The 21,147-nt window shown below is 31.9% G+C and overlaps 1 protein-coding gene across 6 annotated transcripts in view; it reads left to right on the top strand.

Moving 5' to 3' along the window:
• The window catches only part of cher (filamin A protein cher), a 149,266-nt gene that overhangs the window by 88,176 nt on the left and 39,943 nt on the right, over window positions 1-21,147 (top strand). Inside the window, exon 1 of one of the 6 annotated variants that reach the window (XM_088227128.1) lies at window positions 16,246-16,492. The exons of the other annotated variants lie outside the window; for them this stretch is intronic. Within the exon in view, the coding sequence (XP_088083254.1) occupies window positions 16,270-16,492 (223 nt within the window). The 5' untranslated portion in view covers window positions 16,246-16,269. Of the gene's footprint in view, window positions 1-16,245; window positions 16,493-21,147 lie in introns of those variants that run through there. 6 annotated transcript variants of the gene reach the window in all.

Raw genomic sequence — 21,147 nt, 5'->3', positions numbered from 1 at the left:
CAGCCAGTCTGCAAGCGTTTGGACGCACTCAAACATTTAAAGTTTATATAATTTCAAAATATCTGATATATATATATCGAGGCTATACTGGCAGAATGTAGTCAACAGTTTTATATATTGAATGTATTTTTAAATATTGGTGTAAGATGTGAATTTCAAATTTTACGTTTTGCCTAGAATAAAGACTACTCTCTCAAAGCTTTAAAAAAAATTGAAATATAAGAAAATTGTGGGAGAAATTCTCCATCGAAAGAATAAAAAAGCTTTAAATGCGATTATCTCGGAACTTGATTTAATGCATTCTGTCAGTACAGCCACGATATTATTATTTTTAATATGTCATCCCCGTGATGTAGTGGTCAGCGTGTTTGCCTACCACGCAACAGGTCTTGGGTTCGATTTCCGACGTGGTCGATATGAAATATTTATTTAAAAGGGTGTTTTTGCACTAGTATGTTTCATAGTCTCTGGGCTGAACATAAGACTGATCATTTTACCTTCATGTAACTAAAATTAAAAAGATACGTTGTGATTGGTGCAACAATGCAGTGCCCTATGCACCATTGGGTGCGGAAACGAAATGATGATCAATTTACCATCATTATTCAAATCAATGTTTGAAAAACCAATTAGAAGATTCTCATTCCCTTCCTCTAAGAAAAATCCAGTCCTGAAACTCTTTTTTTAAACAGTTTTAGTGCGATAAAGGAGAAGTGCTACTGAGCAAAAGTTATCCGGGTTTTCGGAACAAAATTCACACCTTGAGAAAACCTCGTACAAATGTTTCGCTGAGACCTCTCCTAATTTTTCCACCAGAAGTTAATATTAGAAAAATCATGTATTATGTTTCTACTATTTTAAGACTTAATGATAAAAAAAAGAAGTGTTTTAGTGCTTCTTCCAGGAATGCTTCACATCCAGTACCTTCGTGCGCAGGAACAACTGTGCTGACGGATAAATAAGTTAATAACAATTATTTACTATGCAACATTATGTTTACTGCACATACTTTAACGTAATGCATTTCTAGAACTCTGCACTTATTGTTAAATACACTGTTACACGCCGACGCGTAAAAATCGCAAAAATTAAGAATGACCTCTACGATATGATTTATTTACTATGTGGCAACACTCTTGTGAGTAGTTTTTATAAGTTATCTTTTATTTTGCCTAAAATCACTCTTAAAATTATTTATTTTTCTTTAGTGGAATCAATAATAAGATATGGTATAAAGTCGTGGGGACATTCGACTAAAACTAATATTAAAATGATCCAGGGACTACAGTATTCTATAGTTAAGCGAATTGTACCTGCAGAGATTTACGAACAAAGAAGTAATAATGATCTCCTGTACAAAACAATCAAAACTCTGCCTGTTCGAGGACTATTGTGGCTTTGCATCATTTTGGAACAATTTAATAGTAATACATTCAAGTTTCCTCTAAAACATAACCATAATACACGCGTCACGTCTAATGATGGCTTGGTAGTACCAAAAGTATGTAATAAATATGGGAATAGAACTCTCAAATATTTAGTACCTAGAATTTTTAATTTATTACCAAAAGAACTTAAATTTAACTCACATTGTAACAAGAGCAAAATAAGAAAGTGGCTACTCGATCAAGAGTTTAAAAAATAAATTTATATATTATTAAATGTATAAACATGTTTATTCTGATCTTTCCAGCTGTTAATTTTTAATTTTTATATGTTTTTCATTGTTTTTATAAATGTAAATAATATTATTAAGTCAGTATAAATATAATCTTCACCAACAAGCTACAAAAAGTGGCTTGGTGGGATTTTAGTTTTAGTAAAAATATAACAAGTGATTTTTTTTTTAATTGTAAAAATGTATAATTATGCTATTAAATAAATAAAATAAAATCAAAATAAATACTAAAGCCGTTACACGCGACGTCACGCGCCATGTCCGAGCGACGAATAGGACGAAAAGCATTTTGGCTGTGTTCGGTGACACACGTTCTTTAGACAAAAACTTGATATAACTTTAATTGTTACGATTTCATACTTTTCCTTAACTGCTTTGTTTTACGTTTTACAAATTAGATTCCTTGAGTTATTTTTAAGTATTTCCATTCTCTATTATATTAAGTTTAGTTTAGTTAAGTTTATAAATTGTATCTTTTGTATTAATAAAAGATAATAAAACTGTAGGTACAATCTTTTACTCTATATGTGCATTACACAAACCATGTTAGTCCGGAGATTTATCTAAAACGAGCGTGAAGTAAAAAACGTTCTCACGAGATGATTTTTACGGGATGATATCAACGCGGATAATTTTTTAGCAATTTATGTGGAACCTACTAGGCAGTCGACATAACCCGACGTTTAGTAGGTAACAAACACGACCATAACCACATTCACTATTTTTTACATGAATTATTATTAGTATTGAATAGTCTCGAAGTCTCTAAAAGTCTAAAAGCCTAAGGTTAGGACTTAGGGATTTTTCAAAAATATTTAAAGGACTCTTGAACTAAGAGATTTTTAGGATTAGAATTGAAAAAAATATTTTAAAAAACACTTTTCAAATACGAAATTTAAAATGCGTATTCTTTATTGAAAAATTAATTAGTTAAATGTATTGTTCACAAAATGCTCAACACTGGCAGTGTTGCCAACTTAAAACCTATAAAATTCGACTTCGGATTTTTTTAAATTAGGCATCCAATTGTAATCTTTGCGTTGATTTTCTGACGATTAGTAACGTTCGCACGAACCCGACGGTTGGACGGTTTGCAATGGCACCCAAATAAACATCTTGGCTAAAATTATCAGTCTTTAGGCTGGCAAAAGCTCCTATTTCTTAATAAATTGCATATTCCGGGTAACGAAAAGTAGCTTTAACTATTACAAATCTATATTCACATCAGTGCAAATTATTTACGACACCAAGAGCATATAATGTCACCCGGATTTAAACGTTAACTTAAATGCGAAACTAAGTTAGTAGGTAATGTAAGAAGAATTTACGGTTTGCGTATTACCTGAATATAAGTTTATACATATTTGTATATGGATTAATAAGATGGTCGCAATGTAGTACACGAATGCAAGAATCAATACAAAGAACAATGTATAAAGCACTTAAAGTAACTTAAAGTTAATAAATATACTACAGTCCTTAAAATGTAAAATGATTAGAATGACAGCTGTCAAATTCAAATCAACAGTGATAGGAAATTGCTGATCACTGATCATGTACCGATCAAATCGATTTTATCAGTTTTTTCATGCAAACATGAAACTCTGTTTCCGAAAATTGATTTGAAAAAACGTAAAAACAAGCCTATTATAGTGTGTTGAATACAATTATTCACCAAAAATAAGACATTTATACTTCTTTCGTGAACATTATTCGTGAACCAATTTTTTTTTATTCGATCAATTTGTCCCATCTCTAACGTTTTTGCAAAATGATATAACCTTGTAAGAACGTCGGTAATAATTAGGTTTATTTTAGTTTTTTTAAAGTTTTAAAGCTTGAATGTTACACAGTGTGTAAAGTGGCCACTTAAACCAGCCAATGACAGGTCATAAGCTCTGTAAATGCCTTGACTTCCATATTACCTTATTTAAGTTATTCTCTATCCCTGTTGTAATTTGTTAATCTTAATGACCCCCGAGGGGGTGAAATCCAGTCTTTTGTCTATGCACATTTGGACAAACTCAAATATTGTAATGAAACCCACTGGTCTAAGAAGAAGTTTAAAAATTGTTTTCAGGCGTTGCCTCGTATGTGAAATAATTCAGTCAGATGAATCTCTTCACAACAATAAAGGTTTCAGCTCTTAACTTCACTAAAATCAACAAATGGAAGGATTGAAGAAATATGGATGTTCACACATAGGCAAAATGGTAAATGTTACACAGTGTGTAAAGTGGCCACTTAAACCAGCCAATGACCGGTCATAAGCCCTGTAAATGCCTTGACTTCATTCACATATTCCCTTTTTTAAGGTATTCTCCATCCCTGTTGTAATTTGTTAATTTTAAAGCTGATTTTATATATGTTGATTTATATGTCAAGAATTGAATTAAAAAATAAATTAACTTACCAAATACGAATGATTTTTAGTGTGTTAATATAAATCACTCCTTAGACGTTACTACAAAGTTATGTCGTCAGTTTTTCTGATAACTGTCATTGTAATTATCTTACATTGTAAGGCCTATAAAACCACAGATTTATATAGAACCAGCGGACCTGACAGACGTCGTCTTCCCCGAATGTTGGCAAAAGACTTTTCATTGATTAGTCGGTACCTAGGTACTTGTTTGTGATTGAATTCCAAACCTAAAAATTATTAATATTCAAATATTGAATTTAAGTGGGTACCTAGGTACTTGTTTATGGTTGAATTACAAAACATAAAATACATATTTATTGTTATTATTATTTTTTTTTTTTCATGTTTATTTTTTTTTTGCATTCTTTATGCAAACATCAAACTCCAGTCTTTTCACCAACAAAGGGGTGTACTTATATAGGAATACGATTTTTAAAAATGTATTGAATTTAATAATATTTTAGTATTACCGAAAATCCAGTAAAAATAAATAAATGGGAGAAATTATAAGGAATTTAAGGAAGGAATCTGATTGAGATCCACAAAAAATAAATGCTGTTTATAAACATTCAAAAACAAACTTTTTTATACACAAAAAAAAACATCTTTCCATTTTTTGTAAATGCATTTTCCTCGAATGCAACCCTGGTAGATCGATGAACAAAACATTTATGCTCGTTACTTCTTTTTTACATATTAGATTGAAGATTTTAATATAACATACAAACACGCACATCGCAAAGATCTATGTTTCTCTGAAAACCGCACGTAAATCAGTTAAGCCGTTTAGGAGGAGTTCAGTAACATCACACGTACAGAGGAATTATAGATATGAAGATAACAAAAATGCTCAATTTAGATTGATTAATTTACATAGAAGATGTAAAGGTGATATTTAAGATGAAAAATAATAAAATAAAGACAAATATAAAATTTGATTTTAACTACAAAATGCATAAAATAAATACAAGAGCGTCAAATAATTTAACTTGTGAACAACCTAGGACTTCAGAAAAAGAAACCGTTTTGTGTATACAGCAATACATTTTTACAATTCACTTTCTAATGACCTAAAAAATATACAAAACATATATACTTTCTTAAAAAACAGCTAAATAAAACAGTTCTTACAGCCCGTGTGACGAGTGATATGTGATGTTTTTTTTTATCGACTTTTTTAATTAAAAATATCGTGTTATTATATGTAATATCCCTTCATACCAGCACTTTTGCTTATGGGAATATTTAGCACAAATAAAATATGTAATGTAATATGTAAAGTTTAAAAACCTTGTATTTTGTCATAAATAAATAAATCTAATCTAAGTATAAATATATACATATACATATAGTTGGATTATTTATTGAGCTCCATTTTTGTGAAAATGAACTCAAGGGCGCTGTACAATAAATAAAAATCCCAGGCCGTCTTGCAGCTACAGAGCGCATGGACGGTTGGGATTTTAGTTCTTGTTTACTGAATTTGAGGCTACAGAGGGAGAGGACATTTTACTTTAAAACTTTTTACATTTTTTTTTATATGAACACCTCACTGGGCATAACCCGTGTCGAGGCATTTATTAACATTATTTTTACCAACGATTTTTTTAGTTTGTCAAAAATTTTGTAGACAAGGGCTGGATTCAACCCCCTAGGGAGCTGTTAATATTAACCTATCACAAGATGTAGAAGTCTAGGCATTCACAGGGTAGCATCGTTGATAAATTAGACAGGCGCCGTGGCGCAGTTGGTCAGACAGCCAACTGTGAAACTGGCGTCGTGGGTTCGATTCCCGACAGTTGCAAGAAAAAAATCTATCAAATATTGTTTTCTTAATTGGTCTGGGTGTTGTGGTGAATTTTTCATTACCTCCTTCCAAATCCCCTCTATCCCACCTGCTGACAAGCCTCAAAATAAAGGCTTTGCGGGTTATTCCTTTTTAAAAAAATTTAAAAATCCACCTGGTCCGAGAAGACGTATAAAAATTGAAAAATATTTTAGGCGTTACCTAATATGTAGGTGAAATAATTCAATCAAATGAATCTCACGTGCCACAATAAAGGTTTCAGCACTTTAACTTCACAAACGTCAACAGATGGAAGAATCGAAGAAATATAAATGCTAAAATATGGGCAGAATGATGAATGTTCCACAGTGTGTAAAGTGGCCAATTAAACCAGCCAATGACAGGTCATAAGCTCTGTGGATGCCTAAACTTCTACAAATATATTTAACTATGTTTCTTACGATGTATTTTGTTTTTACTACGTATTTTACTGGGTTTTTAAAAATGTTTTTTACAATGTCTTTTAATTCCTTACATTATTTTTTTTATTTAATTAATATAAATTTACATTTTTACAGTTTTTAAATTTGCATTGACATGTTTTTACTAAAACTAAAATCGTAATATTATTCGTATAGTATTTTACAATATTTTTCACTGTATTTTCACAATGTATTTAAACCTTTATTTATTTCAATTATGTAGGTATTGATGAGTGTTTTTTAAATATTTTTTTATACTGTCTTAGAACGGGGTTAATACCCCTAGTTAGACAGACAAATCAACTTTGTATAAATGTATAATTTTATGTGTATGATATGAAAATAAATAAATTTAAAAAAAGTAGGGTACGCAATTAATTCGCTTTAAGATAGTTTTTACTTTCTACCTATGGCTACTGTTGGATTTTTATAAGCTGGCGTACACATACGCATTGTGTAGTATCCGTGAATAAGCCCATGGTATGACATCGCACGGCATACGCATTTTGAAAATAATATCCGTCTCTCTCGCACTCAGACGCGCTTATGAGCGTGACAACTATTTTTTTATTAGTTGCTAATGATATGGTAATACAATATGCACAGGATGCTTCTGCGTTCGTCTGAATTCCGCTGCGATTCTTAACAGTAAAAATTTAATAATGTGTACGAGTAAAAAGTTATGGATTAAAAACTCTGGTTTATAAATATGTAGGTATTTTCATTTAATCAAATCATAAATAAGTCGATTATGTAGTGATGGCGCTTTTGCAAAACTTACACAAAAACATTTTTAATGTACAGAATACTGATTTAAAAAACCTCCATGTCATATATTGTTTTATTAAATGTTTTAAAAAATCTCTTTTGGATTAGAGCGATGAAAAAACAATTACTGAAGAAAATGTCATATATTTACGAGTATTTATTTTTACACAAGCATGTTTATTATTCAATATTTTGTGTTCATCATAATAATAATGAATAGAGTGTTATTAAAATGCACAGTACACATTTTATCGTAAAAAATATGTATTTACATTTTTTGATAAATAATAAATCTTGTTATATTTATACTTAAAATAATCTTCACAGCTTTGCATTCTAGTTCTAGAGTAATTGACTATTTAAAAAATATTAAAAAAAAAAAATTCACTTGTTCTTGGAAGGACTATAATTAGTAAAATGTAACATTTGAAAAAGTGATTTGAAAAATTAAAAATAATGGAATAAAGTATTGTAGTAAATTAATTCATATTACATTTTCTTAACCCATTGTATTTTTTTTTATATACACAACCCTCTAATCCAACGCCGAATTAAAAAAAAAGGTGGCACATTTAGTTAAAATTTAATAGTTAGTGTGAGTTTTTGGAACGCGCCAGCTTAAGTTAAACCACTAGTATATCTTAAGTTCGCCAAAACGAAAGCCGTTTTCAGGAGAGGTGTACAACTGTACAAGTTTGTATTTTGTCTACGTAAAGAGACCATTGCAGGAGACTGCTGCGAGATATTGCATAGATTTATACACTATTAAGCGTGTTGTCCAGATGTTTATTGAAATATATATATATATATATATTTTTTATAAAAAAAGAAATATTTGCGTTCTTATGATTTACCCAGATATTTAATTTTGAGGGCCATTTTCAACGAGTTGTAAATAACTCACTATTAGAAAATGGAATCAAGTTGGGGTAAAGTGGGATTCGAACCACGGAACTTTGGTCCGTGAGTCCGAGACACTAGCCGCAGGACCACAACCCGATCAAAATATATTTGTATAATAATCTTTAATTTTGATTTTTGCTATTATTTCATAATGTAGATGCTGTCATTTTCCATTATGTTGTATCCCAACTCAAGACAGGGCTCTTGGCCTCATAGATTTAGGGAAAAGATTTTTTGGTTATATTTGTGAATTTGAATGAATTAATAAATAAAATTTAAGAAACTTGTAGTCCTTCGATTATTTAGTATTGATTTCGTAAATGTTTTATACTTGTTCGTGAGTTCTGAATGAAATTGCTTTAAGATTTGTATGTAGGTTTAGATGTTCCTAGATTTCGCTAGATCTTTCTCGTGTCTGTAAGAGGTATCCTCCAACAAGATGGATTTAACTGCTTGACGGATTTGTGATGCAGCTGAGCAAACTTAGTAGGTCTTAGATATAACTCTGATACATGGAAAAGGCGGCTCGTGAAGATTTATTGATATTAATTTTTCAAAAAAAAAAAAATATATTTGAAGAACTGACTTTGAGTCCGATTGAGGAGTCTTATCCCGGGTTATTTTTACAGTGTTTACTTAATATATCTTGTGTGTTTGCTAAAAATAAAATGGTTTACATTGAATATTTATTTTTAAAGGTGTTTTTACACTAAAATATTTTACATCAACTTTACTCATTTATAACATTACTTCTAAACAATGTTTCTATCTTTTATTGCTTTAAATTGTATTTTTCAAATTTTAAGTTGCTTATATACTAATGTTTTATTTAACTTCCATGTATGTAAAAGCCGTATGGGCGTAAAAAAAAAAAAAAAAATAGTTCCTGTGCTGGCACCTGAAGCGTAAGACTGATCATCTTGCCTTCATGTATCAAAAACGGTCAAGCTATTCTGCAATTGGTGTAACAATGCAGTGCCCTATGCACCATTAGTTGTGGAAAGGGAATGATGAATATGAAAATTAAAAAGTGGAAATTTAAATTTAAAAAATCACCATCATTCCTTTTCCGCACCTAACAGTGTATAGGGCACTGCATAAGTACACCTATCGCAGTGTATCTTGATCATTTTTGTTACATGAAGGCAAGATGATCAGTCTTAGATCAGTCTTTTTAAGACTAAAGTAAAATGCTCCCAAAATTTTTATAATTCGAAACATCATAAGAACTTAAGTATTCATTTTTAAAAATGACGGGTGCCTCGACTTTCATATTCCCTTTTTAAAAAATTCTCCGTCTCTTAATATTACTCATCATTATTTTTCCGCACCTAATGGTGCATAGGGCACTGCATCGGTAAATGTATTGCAGCGTATCTTGATCGTTTTTGTAACATGAAGGTAAGATAATCAGTCTTACGCTTCGGGTACCAGTCCCGGGACTAAGAAATATTCTAGTGTAAAAACGATTTTTCAACAAATATTTCATGTCAACCATATCGGGAATCGAACCCGAGACCTCTTGTATGGCAGGCTAACGCGCTGACCACTACACCACGTTGCCGACAATTCAAACAAAAAAAATAAAATTAGTAACATTTTAACTATAGGATTATAATAGTTCAGAAACCGCGCACGCGCATCAAACTGAAGCCGACTTAACTACTTATAAATGATTAGTTTTAAGTTTTGCCCATTAGTTACTCTGTAGTCGTCGCTTATTACGAAACTGGCGATTTAAATTCAACTATGCCGTGTCGTGTCGTTTGTGTGAAAATACTACTGGGATTACAAGGAAATAGGATGAGATTACATTTTATGTGTAAGTAGTAAATTCACAAATATGCAATATTATTTAAGCATTTGATTATTTTACCATCTGTCAGATTGTTAAATAAAACAAGACAGACATTTTGTTAGTATTGCCAGGGTGGTAGATTTTTTTACCCGGCTTTTTATTAATAAACCTAAGTAAAATATTAAACGGTATTAATAATCATTTAGTTATAAGTACCCATTTTTTATACAGTCCAGTCAGTAAAATATTTTTGCGGTAAAACATAACATAACACTACGAAAAATTATCTTATTCGCGCGTGATTATTATCATTGTTTGCGGTCTGTAGCTCAATCACAAACATTGACGTGCTAATAAGTGACGCGATAACAATTTTTCACGATGGTTGTTTATCGTATTCGAGATCACAATAGAACATCCGTGAACACCTAATTTCAAATGTCAAAATATTTACGTTTCGCGACGCACAATTCTTCTGCGCAATCACATATTTGAATTTCACCGGTGTGAATATCCAAAATGTTCCAAAACTGCTATTTTAATTTATTTATTTATTATTTATCATGCTGTTTATTGCATTTAGCCGGCGGTTGGCAAGCCAAATGTCAAAAAAAGCAGTCGCTGTTAACGAAAAGGCGGACTGTAAATGAAAATCGAATTTCATTCAGTTTTGTTATTGGGAAATATTTGAGAAAGGATAGGAACATGGAATGAATACCTACTTTTAATATAATCTGAATGTTCTTCAATTTCTGGCACTGGATCACAAAATAAACTATAAAATATAACAATGTTTTCCACGACGCGCGACGATTCCAACCACTTTTGTCAAAAATGTTGTTTTTTTTGTTGTTCTAAATCCGAATCTTCTAATTTGGAATTTCTTCTATCTTGATGTTAGGTAGGTACCATGAGGATGGGTCAAAGGAAGGATGGGAACGAAAGGTAATCGGCCAGGAATGATATCGATAAATGCTGTTATTTACTTAACAGTCTCCATAGTAATTGTAATTTAATTTTCACTTTTTTGTATAACATACTCCTTACTATTTTGCAAATGCAATATATTGTATTATTTTTAATGGTAAACGCTGATTTCTCGCCAAAGAACTGTATTTATTTACTAGGAAAACCAAAAACAAACCGACACGAGCGTTGACTTAGAGATTACGCACGCGTAGATTGACTTGGCGGCCTACGCAGTGTAGTAGTCAAGACGCTTGACTCACATTTACATTTACATTTTTTTTTTACATTTTTTTTTTTTGCACCACAACAGGCCAGGAGGCCTAATTACAGCGGTGAATTACATCACAGAGCACCCAGGCTTGAGAAAAATCACATTTTAAATTTTTGTGTTCTCACCGGGAATCGAACCCGGAACCTTCCGTGCGTGAGTCAAGCGTCTTGACCACTACACCACGGAGGCCGCCACGCACGGAAGGTTCCGGGTTCGATTCCCGGTGAGAACACAAAAATTTAAAAATGTGATTTTTCTCAAGCCTGGTTGTTCTGTAATGTAATTCACCACTGTAATTAGGCCTCCTGGCCTGTCGTGGTGCAAAAAAAAATTAATGAAAATGAAATGAAAAAAATTACTTAAGCATGTCCATTATTGCTTGGCATGTTTTTAAGCATATAATTCTATGATTGTATCACGTTCGCCACTGATGATTGATGATGCTGGATCATCCGTTTCCCCTCCCCTCTATAACATTCCCAACTGATTTCTCCCACACTCCACACTCCATTCACCATACTATGTTTCTGAGTTTAGTTTCTCATATTGCGCGATTTCCGAAGGGTCTTTTAATCGCGTTTGCAGACCCAAATCGACTCACGCCATCTTTAAATTCGGTGCAACTCCGGAAAAGTAAAAATAAATAAAAAATACAGTGCGCTTTATAATTTGATCTCCATAAAACACTAACAGGAATGATCTATTTTAAGAAGTTTTAAAACCGTTTGGGCATGCTTAAAATAACGTTTCTTAGAAGAGAAAAATCATAATACATATTGGCTTATTTACCGTAAAAAGAACTGAATCGTAAATATCATCTAAATTTGTTGAAACGGAGAGGGAAAACGTTATTGAGAAGGGAATTATTTTATTTATTTTTTTTATTTGGGAAATCAACAGTTCTACATACATATTTTTAGTAAACAAACAGATATAGTGTATAAACTCAGAACTAATAACAGATTTCCACATAGTATACAAAGTTAGTAAATAAATTATATTACATATCAAATAAATACATACAATTTATACATATAAAAAAGTTATTTTCATGTACTCAATAATCAAAGATTTTTTAAATATTTATTTTAAGAACATTAAGTTACTGTAAATTGGGCGGGATAAGGACAAGAATGCTTGAAGAGAGGATAAGGAGGGGAGGGGAGGGGAGATGTACATATTTATTATTATAATGTCTACTAAGTTACATAATACATTTTTAGTGTAAATTTTAAATCTGACAGAGTGATGTTTGTGTAATCTTTATTTTTTAATTTTGTATTGTACATTGAAAAAGTCCTACGAAAAAAAGCATTTTTAACATACGATGTTTTACTTATTGGTACATGAAACAGGTGGTACCGTCTACAAATCCTGGCTGGCACATGTATTGTTATTAAATATGCATGTCTCTGTTTATAAATAAGAATAAAGAAGGGGTGGGCGCTCCTTAAGGGAGTAGATTATTCCACAAATAATCAGTCTCAACCTCATTATACCACAACTTGTTTCCGATTTCCTAACATAGTTTTTTATGACTAAAGTAAAATGCTCCCAAAAATTTTATAATTCGATACATCATAAGAACTTAAGTATTCATTTTTAAAAATGACGGGTCATAAGCCCTTATGCCTCGACTTTCATATTCCCTTTTTAAAAATTCTCCGTCTCTTAATATTACTCATCATTATTTTTCCGCACCTAATGGTGCATAGGGCACTGCATCGGTAAACCAATTGCAGCGTATCTTGATCGTTTTTGTAACATGAAGGTAAGATAATCAGTCTTACGCTTCGGGTACCAGTCCCGGGACTAAGAAATATTCTAGTGTAAAAACTCCCTTTAAAATAAATATTTCATATCAAACATGTCGGGAATCGAACCTGAGACCTCTTGCATGGTAGGCAAACGCCCTGACCACGAGGCCGACAATAAAATATTACTCGTACATAATTAAATTATTAATAAGGCAATTTTCTCGCCGAATATGGCTTCTAAACATATTTTTCTGTACAAATCGGCAGTTTAGCTGCTATCTGCTTTCTCTTTATTAACTTTACATTCGTAATATTATTCTAACCGATATTCACAGCCTACTTCATAGGCGGTCTCCGTTTTTTAATGTTTAAGACACTTGACTTAAGCACGGAAGGTTCCGGGTTCGTTTCCCGGTGAGAACACGAAAATCAAATGTGATTTTTCTCAAGCCTGGGTATGGTTGAAATTCCCCACTGTAATTGGGCCTCCTGACCTGTTGTGGTGTAAAAAAAAAAATATGTTTCTGTTACAATACGTAATATGTTAAATCAGTGGAAATATAGCTACGTTTGATTTGTCCCTTTTTTATACATATTGAGTTACATTATGTATTATGTTACATATGTATATAACCGGATTCGTCTTGATGAGATCTACAATCTGTGAAAATACGGCATGTCTCCGTTTAGTTGGAATAGCGAATATTAGCCGTGCCACTTTATAATACGCCTATTTTCCTTTTTCCAAAGATCGCAAATTGAGACATGACACTTAACAACAAACGTGACTTGACAACAGACGTGACAACTATCTTTAGCAATTATGTAATGGTTGACAAATAAATTATGATGTGTCGTGTTTTGCCGACTTCGATGGCAAAATGTGATATGTAAAACATATATTGTTTTGTCGACAGAGATGGTATATCATGTCTGTTGAAAGATGGCTAAAGATGATATATCGAACATATCTTATTTTGCCGTATTTGTTCTAAATGGCTAAATATGATATATAAAACATATCTTATTTTTGCGTCTGTTTTAGATGCCAAAATATGATACGTCGGAGAAGCCTGAAGAAAAATAGTAATTTTACAGCATTTTGGGTAAACACAAAAAAAACCCGTAGAAACAAATATTCAGTAGAGTGGGCCGATGATGTATGAAGTTTTTAAATTTTTTTAGACATCAAAGTGAAAGGGGTCTAAAAAGTTGCATTTTGGGTCACATTGAACGTAAAAATTATTTAAAAAAATATTCCATACTATTTTTGGCCATCAACCGAGGTTTGAAGTTTATCACTGTCTGTACATTTTGTTAAATATTTATGTTGATAAAATATTTTTTTGTTAGTAAGATATAACCCGATTACATTACAAATTCGAACACGTTCTAAAACTACCGAAATGCAAAAAGATTACACTCCGCGAAACTGATTCCGTTGAGCGCCTAGCTAATATTGACGAAAGCAATGGCTCATTAACACAATGCTACCCATATATTACAAAACAAAGTGCAACTCACGCCCTAACGTGCTTATTTAAAAAAGGTTTAATGCACATTGTAAAATTTTATTGAACTGATTTTCTTACTTAAATACAAAATGACAGCCGGTTTAGGGCAAAAAAAAATACCTTTTCGAAAACTCAAGCTCTGGTTGAGGGCCAAAAGTAGTAGCGAATAATTTTTGCATTCAGAGTAATCCAAAAGGCAACTGTTTAGATCCCTTTCATTTAAAAATTCCGAAAAAAAATATCGTCCCACCCTAATGCTTAATTCGTTTTCTGACACGATAATTAGGCTTGTAAACTGAAATTCTGGCCATAAAATTTTGAAATTACGCTCCCTTAAAATTTATAAAAAGGGATATATCATGCTTAGCCACCTTTCCTCTGAAATAACCCGTTAAGTGTTGACTATAATTTCTAAATAAATAATTATAATATTTGATAAATCCCTAAGGGGCGGAATCCAATCTACGTCTACTAACATATGGAGATATTCAAAATATTGTTAAATACTTACTAGGTGAGCAACTAAGTTTCCGGATTTCACACATAGATCATAGATCATTCTTCCACATATAGATTACTGCTCAACAATATTATTTTTAGCAAACGAAGGAAATTTAAATAAACTAGAAATTTTACAAAATAAAGCGATGAGAATAGTTCTTAAGAAAAATAAATATAGCAATGTTAAAAAAATGAGAGATGAACTAAAATGGTTATCTGTAAGAAGGAGACTTAAATTTAATATGTTGATATTTATACATAAATTTTTTCACGATAAATTACCAAAATATTTTAAGGATAAAGTTGTCTTAAACAAAAATTGTCATGAATATGCTACTAGACAAAAGGATAAAATAAGACTACCATTATTAAAAAGAGCTGAGTCGCAAAATTGTTTGATGTATAAGGGTTTAAAAATATATGATGAGATGCCTGAATGTATGAAGAATGAAAAGTGTCTGAAAGAATTTAAAAATAAATGTATAAGTTACTGTAAGGAAATGTAAATATATATAGATGATGTAAATGTACATAATAGTTTATATTAGTTTTAATATAAGCTAACTTAAGAAATAAAAAAATATATAAAAAAATAGATGGCACTAGCGGCACGTGGTTTGAACATACATGTCAGAAGTTGTGCTTGTTCACCATCAAAACACTAAAATGGAATCTGTTACCGCACCCGACGTATTCACCAGATCTGCTTATCGCTTGTTGTGGCATATGGCGCATGGCGCATGGCTTAGCTGGACTACACTTGGCTAATTTCTACGAAGCCCAAAATTGATTGGATGAATGGTTTCGGTCTAAAGACACATTATTTTATCATCACGGTGGTCATGTATTGCCAGAGAGATGAAGACTGTTCAAATTAGCTATTTTTTATTGATAGAAATACCAAAAACTTAGTTGCACACCTTGTACGACTGATCATCAGCAGTTTTGTATTAGTAAAATTATTTATTGAAATAGTTATGATTTTTTTAAGCTCTAACTTTGTGTTTTTCCCTTTTAATAATGTATATTTCATCTTCATGCCAACGCATATAACACTAAGCTTTAAAAAAAAACGTGTGAGCCAATCTCCTTAACCTAGACCACGGGGATACGGATTTAAAACGAAGGTAAAATTTGGCAATATAAAAAAATAACATAGTAAAATCCTAACGTTTAAGTGAAAAAATCAATACCCATTATAAGTTGGGACAATCAAAACAAAATAAAAATATGTATATATATTATACACACATTTACCTAACTAAAAACTTTAAAAATAATTTATTCAGACCGATAAAAACATAAAGAGACAAATGTATAGTGATAAAATCGTCTAAGTACGAATTTCAGTTTCCACAACTTGTAATTTATGACCGGAAAACTCTCGAATTGTGGATTTTCCGGGTCGATTTGCTAGATGGCAAATAACGGACGTTTTGGACCACCGGACGAACCCGATTTGGACAGCTCTTCCCTTCAGAGAGACTTCTTGAAGTATATCACAGTATCCGAAGTGGACAAGGAAGAGTCTCCAACCGTTTATGGTCATATACACAAGATAACGTTTAACAAGTCTGGCTTGGGACTAGATTTTACCCCCCTAACGGTTCTATCAAACTACAACTTTAACTCGAGGAAAGGTATGAAGAGGCCTCATTTATTTAACTGTACCCTTTTTTAAAGTAATATAAACCTGTATGCACCTTTTTGGATAACTCAAAGAAAACAAATAAATAAAATACACACAACCTTGACTACTTAACGACGACCATAATGCTTTACAAAACTGTGCAACAACTAAACATAAATAACTTAGTTACGTAAACCCTGACAAAGAAGCTTGTTTGCTTTGAAACCGGTCGGCGAAAAATAAAAATTAGTGGTTAAAAACAAAGTTGTTTTATTTATTTTATTATAAATAACTTCGATGGACTAAAATATTTTCATATTTTTAGCTTTGAATTTAGGACAACTTTAGCTTCATTAATGGTCTTACGTAAAATTCTATCAATTAAGAATTAAGCATCTAAAAATCAGAGGGATGATTATTCAAATATGCAGGATAAGAGGACATGCTGGGGTGGTATTCTAAACGAAATTATAGCGCGGTATAGCGCGTTTTTACGTACTAAATACGCATTATAGCGCGCTGTAAACGCGTTCGGAATACCAGCCCTGGTATCGTAGGAAATGAGAGAGCAGATTCTTTGTTTTTCAATAAAAACCTTTATTAGCGTAAAAAAACAAAACATGCAGTAAAAAATGTAACAATTAAGGTTGAACTTGCTAAAAAAGATTCTGGCTCTTGTGTTTGGCAAGTTTAAAAAATATTATAAAAATGTAACGAAAAATTGCAACTCAAAATAATAAAATAAATAAAAAATTAAACAATTGTAAAAATTGAGAAATCTTAATAAAATAACAACTAAAAAAATTAATAAAAACACAAAAATGTATAAATTGAAAATACACAGCCACATATTATACGTACATTTTTATTTTCAAAATACAGTTGATGTTTATTATGTCAGGAAGCTTTTCTTTAATTTATTCTAAAATTTTCCGAAATTTATCTCTTGACGTAGATTTTGTGGAAAATTATTGAAAAGCTTCCGTCCTATATAAGTACAATGATTTTTGGCCGTGGTAGTTTTAATTTTCTGTAGAGCTAGGCATCATGTTCTTAACCTTCCCGTAATACGGTCCGATGGGAGGCTCTCCTTATGCACCTGGAGCATACAACACTTTCCGTAGATATCTTCCACTCTTAAAACATTAAATTCCTTGAACAGTTCGGTAGTTGAGAACAAGGATATAGTATAATTTTAATTTTTTTTTCTGTAGAATATTTAAGGGTCTAAGATGAGCGTTAAAAGCCCCTCCCCATCCAACTATTGCATATTGAATGATTAACCGTACTAGAGCATAATAAACTGTCTTCAATTCAAGATGAACGAGCAAAAGCCGCAACTTGTAAAAGAACGGCACCTTTCTTCTCAGAATTTCCCCTTAGTTTTGCTAAACGCTGTATAAAACAAAATACGCAGCAGCGTTGGGACGATCATTACCGCGCTTCTTCTACAGGTAAAATCACTTAACCCAACGCTGGCTGATGCAGCAAACTTCCGTCGACACGGAGCTAGGAGAAGTTACCTATATAGGTTTAAATTAGGGAATGGTGACTATTGTCCATGCGATGATATTTCTTCACAGAGTATCGAACATCTGTTATTTCAGTGCCCATTTTCCAGTTCACAACGCCATAATCTTGAAGTAGAATGCAGGAAAGATCTAATATCCTTAACAGATATCCACACTGTCGTTAAAAGTAGTTATCACGCGCCATTGTTCTTGGACTTTGCAACAATGGTGATTGGACTCATAAAGGTAATAAACCAAAATCAGTGATCGAACATCCCATTTCCAAGACAAAGAAAAACGATTTTTTTCGAGTACCTTAGCCTTGTACATGACACGTAAGGCTACTAAATACAGGGGTCCGAATATATATTTTTTTAAAAAATGGATGCTCAAGATATTCCATCTCAAATCAACATTAATGTTCCAAATCACACTACTCGCACTAAGTGATTGGGCGTAGTGGTAAGCGTTTTACGGTGCGACGCGGGCGCGTTGAACTCAAACATATGGTAACAAGTGTAGTGTCCATGGTGACCGCACGGTCGGTCGCGGCAAGACGCCGCGCCCTAAAACGCTCGCCTCCATGGTATTTGTACAAATACCAATAATGCTTTGGCTTTACAATGAAGTATCCAAAGACAGCTCGGTTGATGTGTTCTTACAGCGAAGACAATTAATTGTACAAAAAAATAATAATAAGCTCACTTTTCGGCAGCCGACAAGGCAATATCTTGTCTCTCTGAGAAAATAATTATCTTTTTGTTGTTTATAGTTAAACGTTCTTTTGAACACGTATTTTGTACGTCTTACTAATTAGTTACTATTAATACACATATCCTTAACGGTTTGTTTAATAAACCTGTCGATTGCTTTAAAACAATCTTTCAAAGAACTTATTAGCAACACACATATTTTGTAAACTTTTAAATTATATACATTGTACAGCTCGGTGAATCAACGAATTCTGTGATTTTGCCTTTTTACGAAAAGGCAGCTTTAATTTATTTTAAATTCATATTGTTCTTAACTCTTACGTGGCTGTGATGTAACACGAGTCTACATAGGATCCAAGACTATAATATCTCTCTTATTTATTTTAATGATAAAATTGTATTTTTTGTAATTTTCAAATGGACATTTTCGACAAGATTTTTGGACAGGACTATAATTCAAAAAATATAAATTTATCCTTGCTATGAGAAGAATAATTATAAGAGTTACAGTGATGAATGTGAAATACCACAATGACTGTACAAGAAAGAGCATGAGCCGGTGTTTGTGTGAAAGAGACAAAAATTAAGGAAGAAAATCGTTCAATCAGTCAGTTACTGGCAGTGAGTGGGAGTGTACGCTAGTTAATAATAATAATAATACTTGTCTGATTTACATAGCGCCATTTTTGTAAAAAATCACCTCAAGGGCGCTTTACAATTGTATACTTAAACTTACATTCTAACGAAACTAAAGTGACATATTATGTTTTCTGATTTAAAATTGAGGGTATGGTAATCTAAAGAAGTGAAATATTAGTTGGGATCTGAACTGACTGAGACTGTCAATGATTCGTAAGTTTAAAGGCAATTGGTTCCAAAAAGAGGGGCCAGCAACGGCAAAAGCCCGACCCCTAAATTTGGTGTTTGGGGAGCGTCGAACTTCGATAAGTTTTCTCTTCCTGAATAAAATGCTGACCTAAGAGAAGATTTTTTTTGACATGTGTTGTTTCTAATACAAAAGTCCGATAGGCATCATGAAGCCATTTAATGAAGGGATTTGAAAACTGTCCAGCAAAGCTTGTATTTTATTCTCTCTGGGCTTTTTAACCAGTGCAAATCTCGAAGATGTTGTGAGATATGAGAATAATTTTTTACTCCCGTAATAAGCCTTGCTGCTGCATTGAAAACAGATTGAAGTTTATTAGTTTGATATTTTGGGAGATTTGCGTATATTCCATTGCAGTGATCTAGACGCGAAACGACAAGCATTTACAAGCATTTACAAGAGCTTTAGTTGCGTCTAAAGGAATATATATTTTTATTTATTCATATTTTTTGCTTACAAACTATAATTAATAATAAAAACAATGTGACCTCACTGGGGTTTCCCGTGCCGAGAACACTTAACAATATACTTTTTTTAAATTACATTTGAGAATAAACAAAGAAGACTAACTTAAAAAAACGAAGATAATTAACAAATATTTAGACAGTTTTAAAAACAAGGTATTTATGTAAATCTATATTATTTATATTACAAAATACACAATGAAAATAACAAAAACCTAACATAAGCTATACACTTGTGGAGCAGTTGATTCAATATTGGTATGGGCGAATGAGACAATCCATTTTACTTCTACCTAGCTCTATCATCCATTTTTTATAGCCTTTTTAAACATTTTCTCGTTACTAATTGTTTTAATAGACAGTGGAAGTATGTCATAGATTTTAATTGAATAATACTAAAAATCCCTTTGTCCGAAAGTGGTTTTAGTTTTTTTTTGTTTAAGTTGTCTATGTGTTGAGGATCTAGTGATTATATTATTTGTATGTGATGTATTGTGGAGGTTATGTCTTTCATTAGAGTAAGAGTAGTTTTTGAATCTATAAGTGAGTATTGTTTTAACGTATAATTGTTTTGGTGTCATAAGTTGTGATTTATGGAATATTTCTTCAGTAGATGTCTGTATCGGGACCTTGAGTATTATTTGAATTATGGATTGTTGTGCAACAAATACACTTTTTAAAACTGTGTCACTCGCACCACCCCAACCGATTACACCGTACTCCAAAATTGATTGGCACAATGCAAATTAATTTTTTAAAAGTTCCTGAACATTAATTATAGTTCGAATAGTTTTGAATATGTACGTTAGTTTTTAAAGTTTATTAGTAATATTTTTTATTTGCTGTTTCCACTTTAAATTTATATCAATAATAACTCTTAAGTATTATATGTGGTTGACCTATTTATGATTTTTGCCTTATAATAAATAAACAAGCCTTAATTATTTATATATTTTTTTATAACTATCGAAAAAGAGTTATTTAATAGTAAGTCTCAATGTTTTTATTTTTAAATGTGTGAACTTTAGAATATTCTGTCTTTTGCTTGAGGTAACACGATGTTACGGCTCCGCGTGCGCAGGATTTTTTAG

The sequence above is a fragment of the Micrasema longulum genome, unplaced genomic scaffold (genome assembly GCF_059751315.1).
Source record: "Micrasema longulum isolate JH-2025_06_02 unplaced genomic scaffold, ASM5975131v1 h1tg000041l, whole genome shotgun sequence".
NCBI lineage: Eukaryota > Metazoa > Arthropoda > Insecta > Trichoptera > Brachycentridae > Micrasema > Micrasema longulum.
Note: the sequence above shows the minus strand (reverse complement) of the source record. Positions and strands in the feature narration are given on the sequence as shown.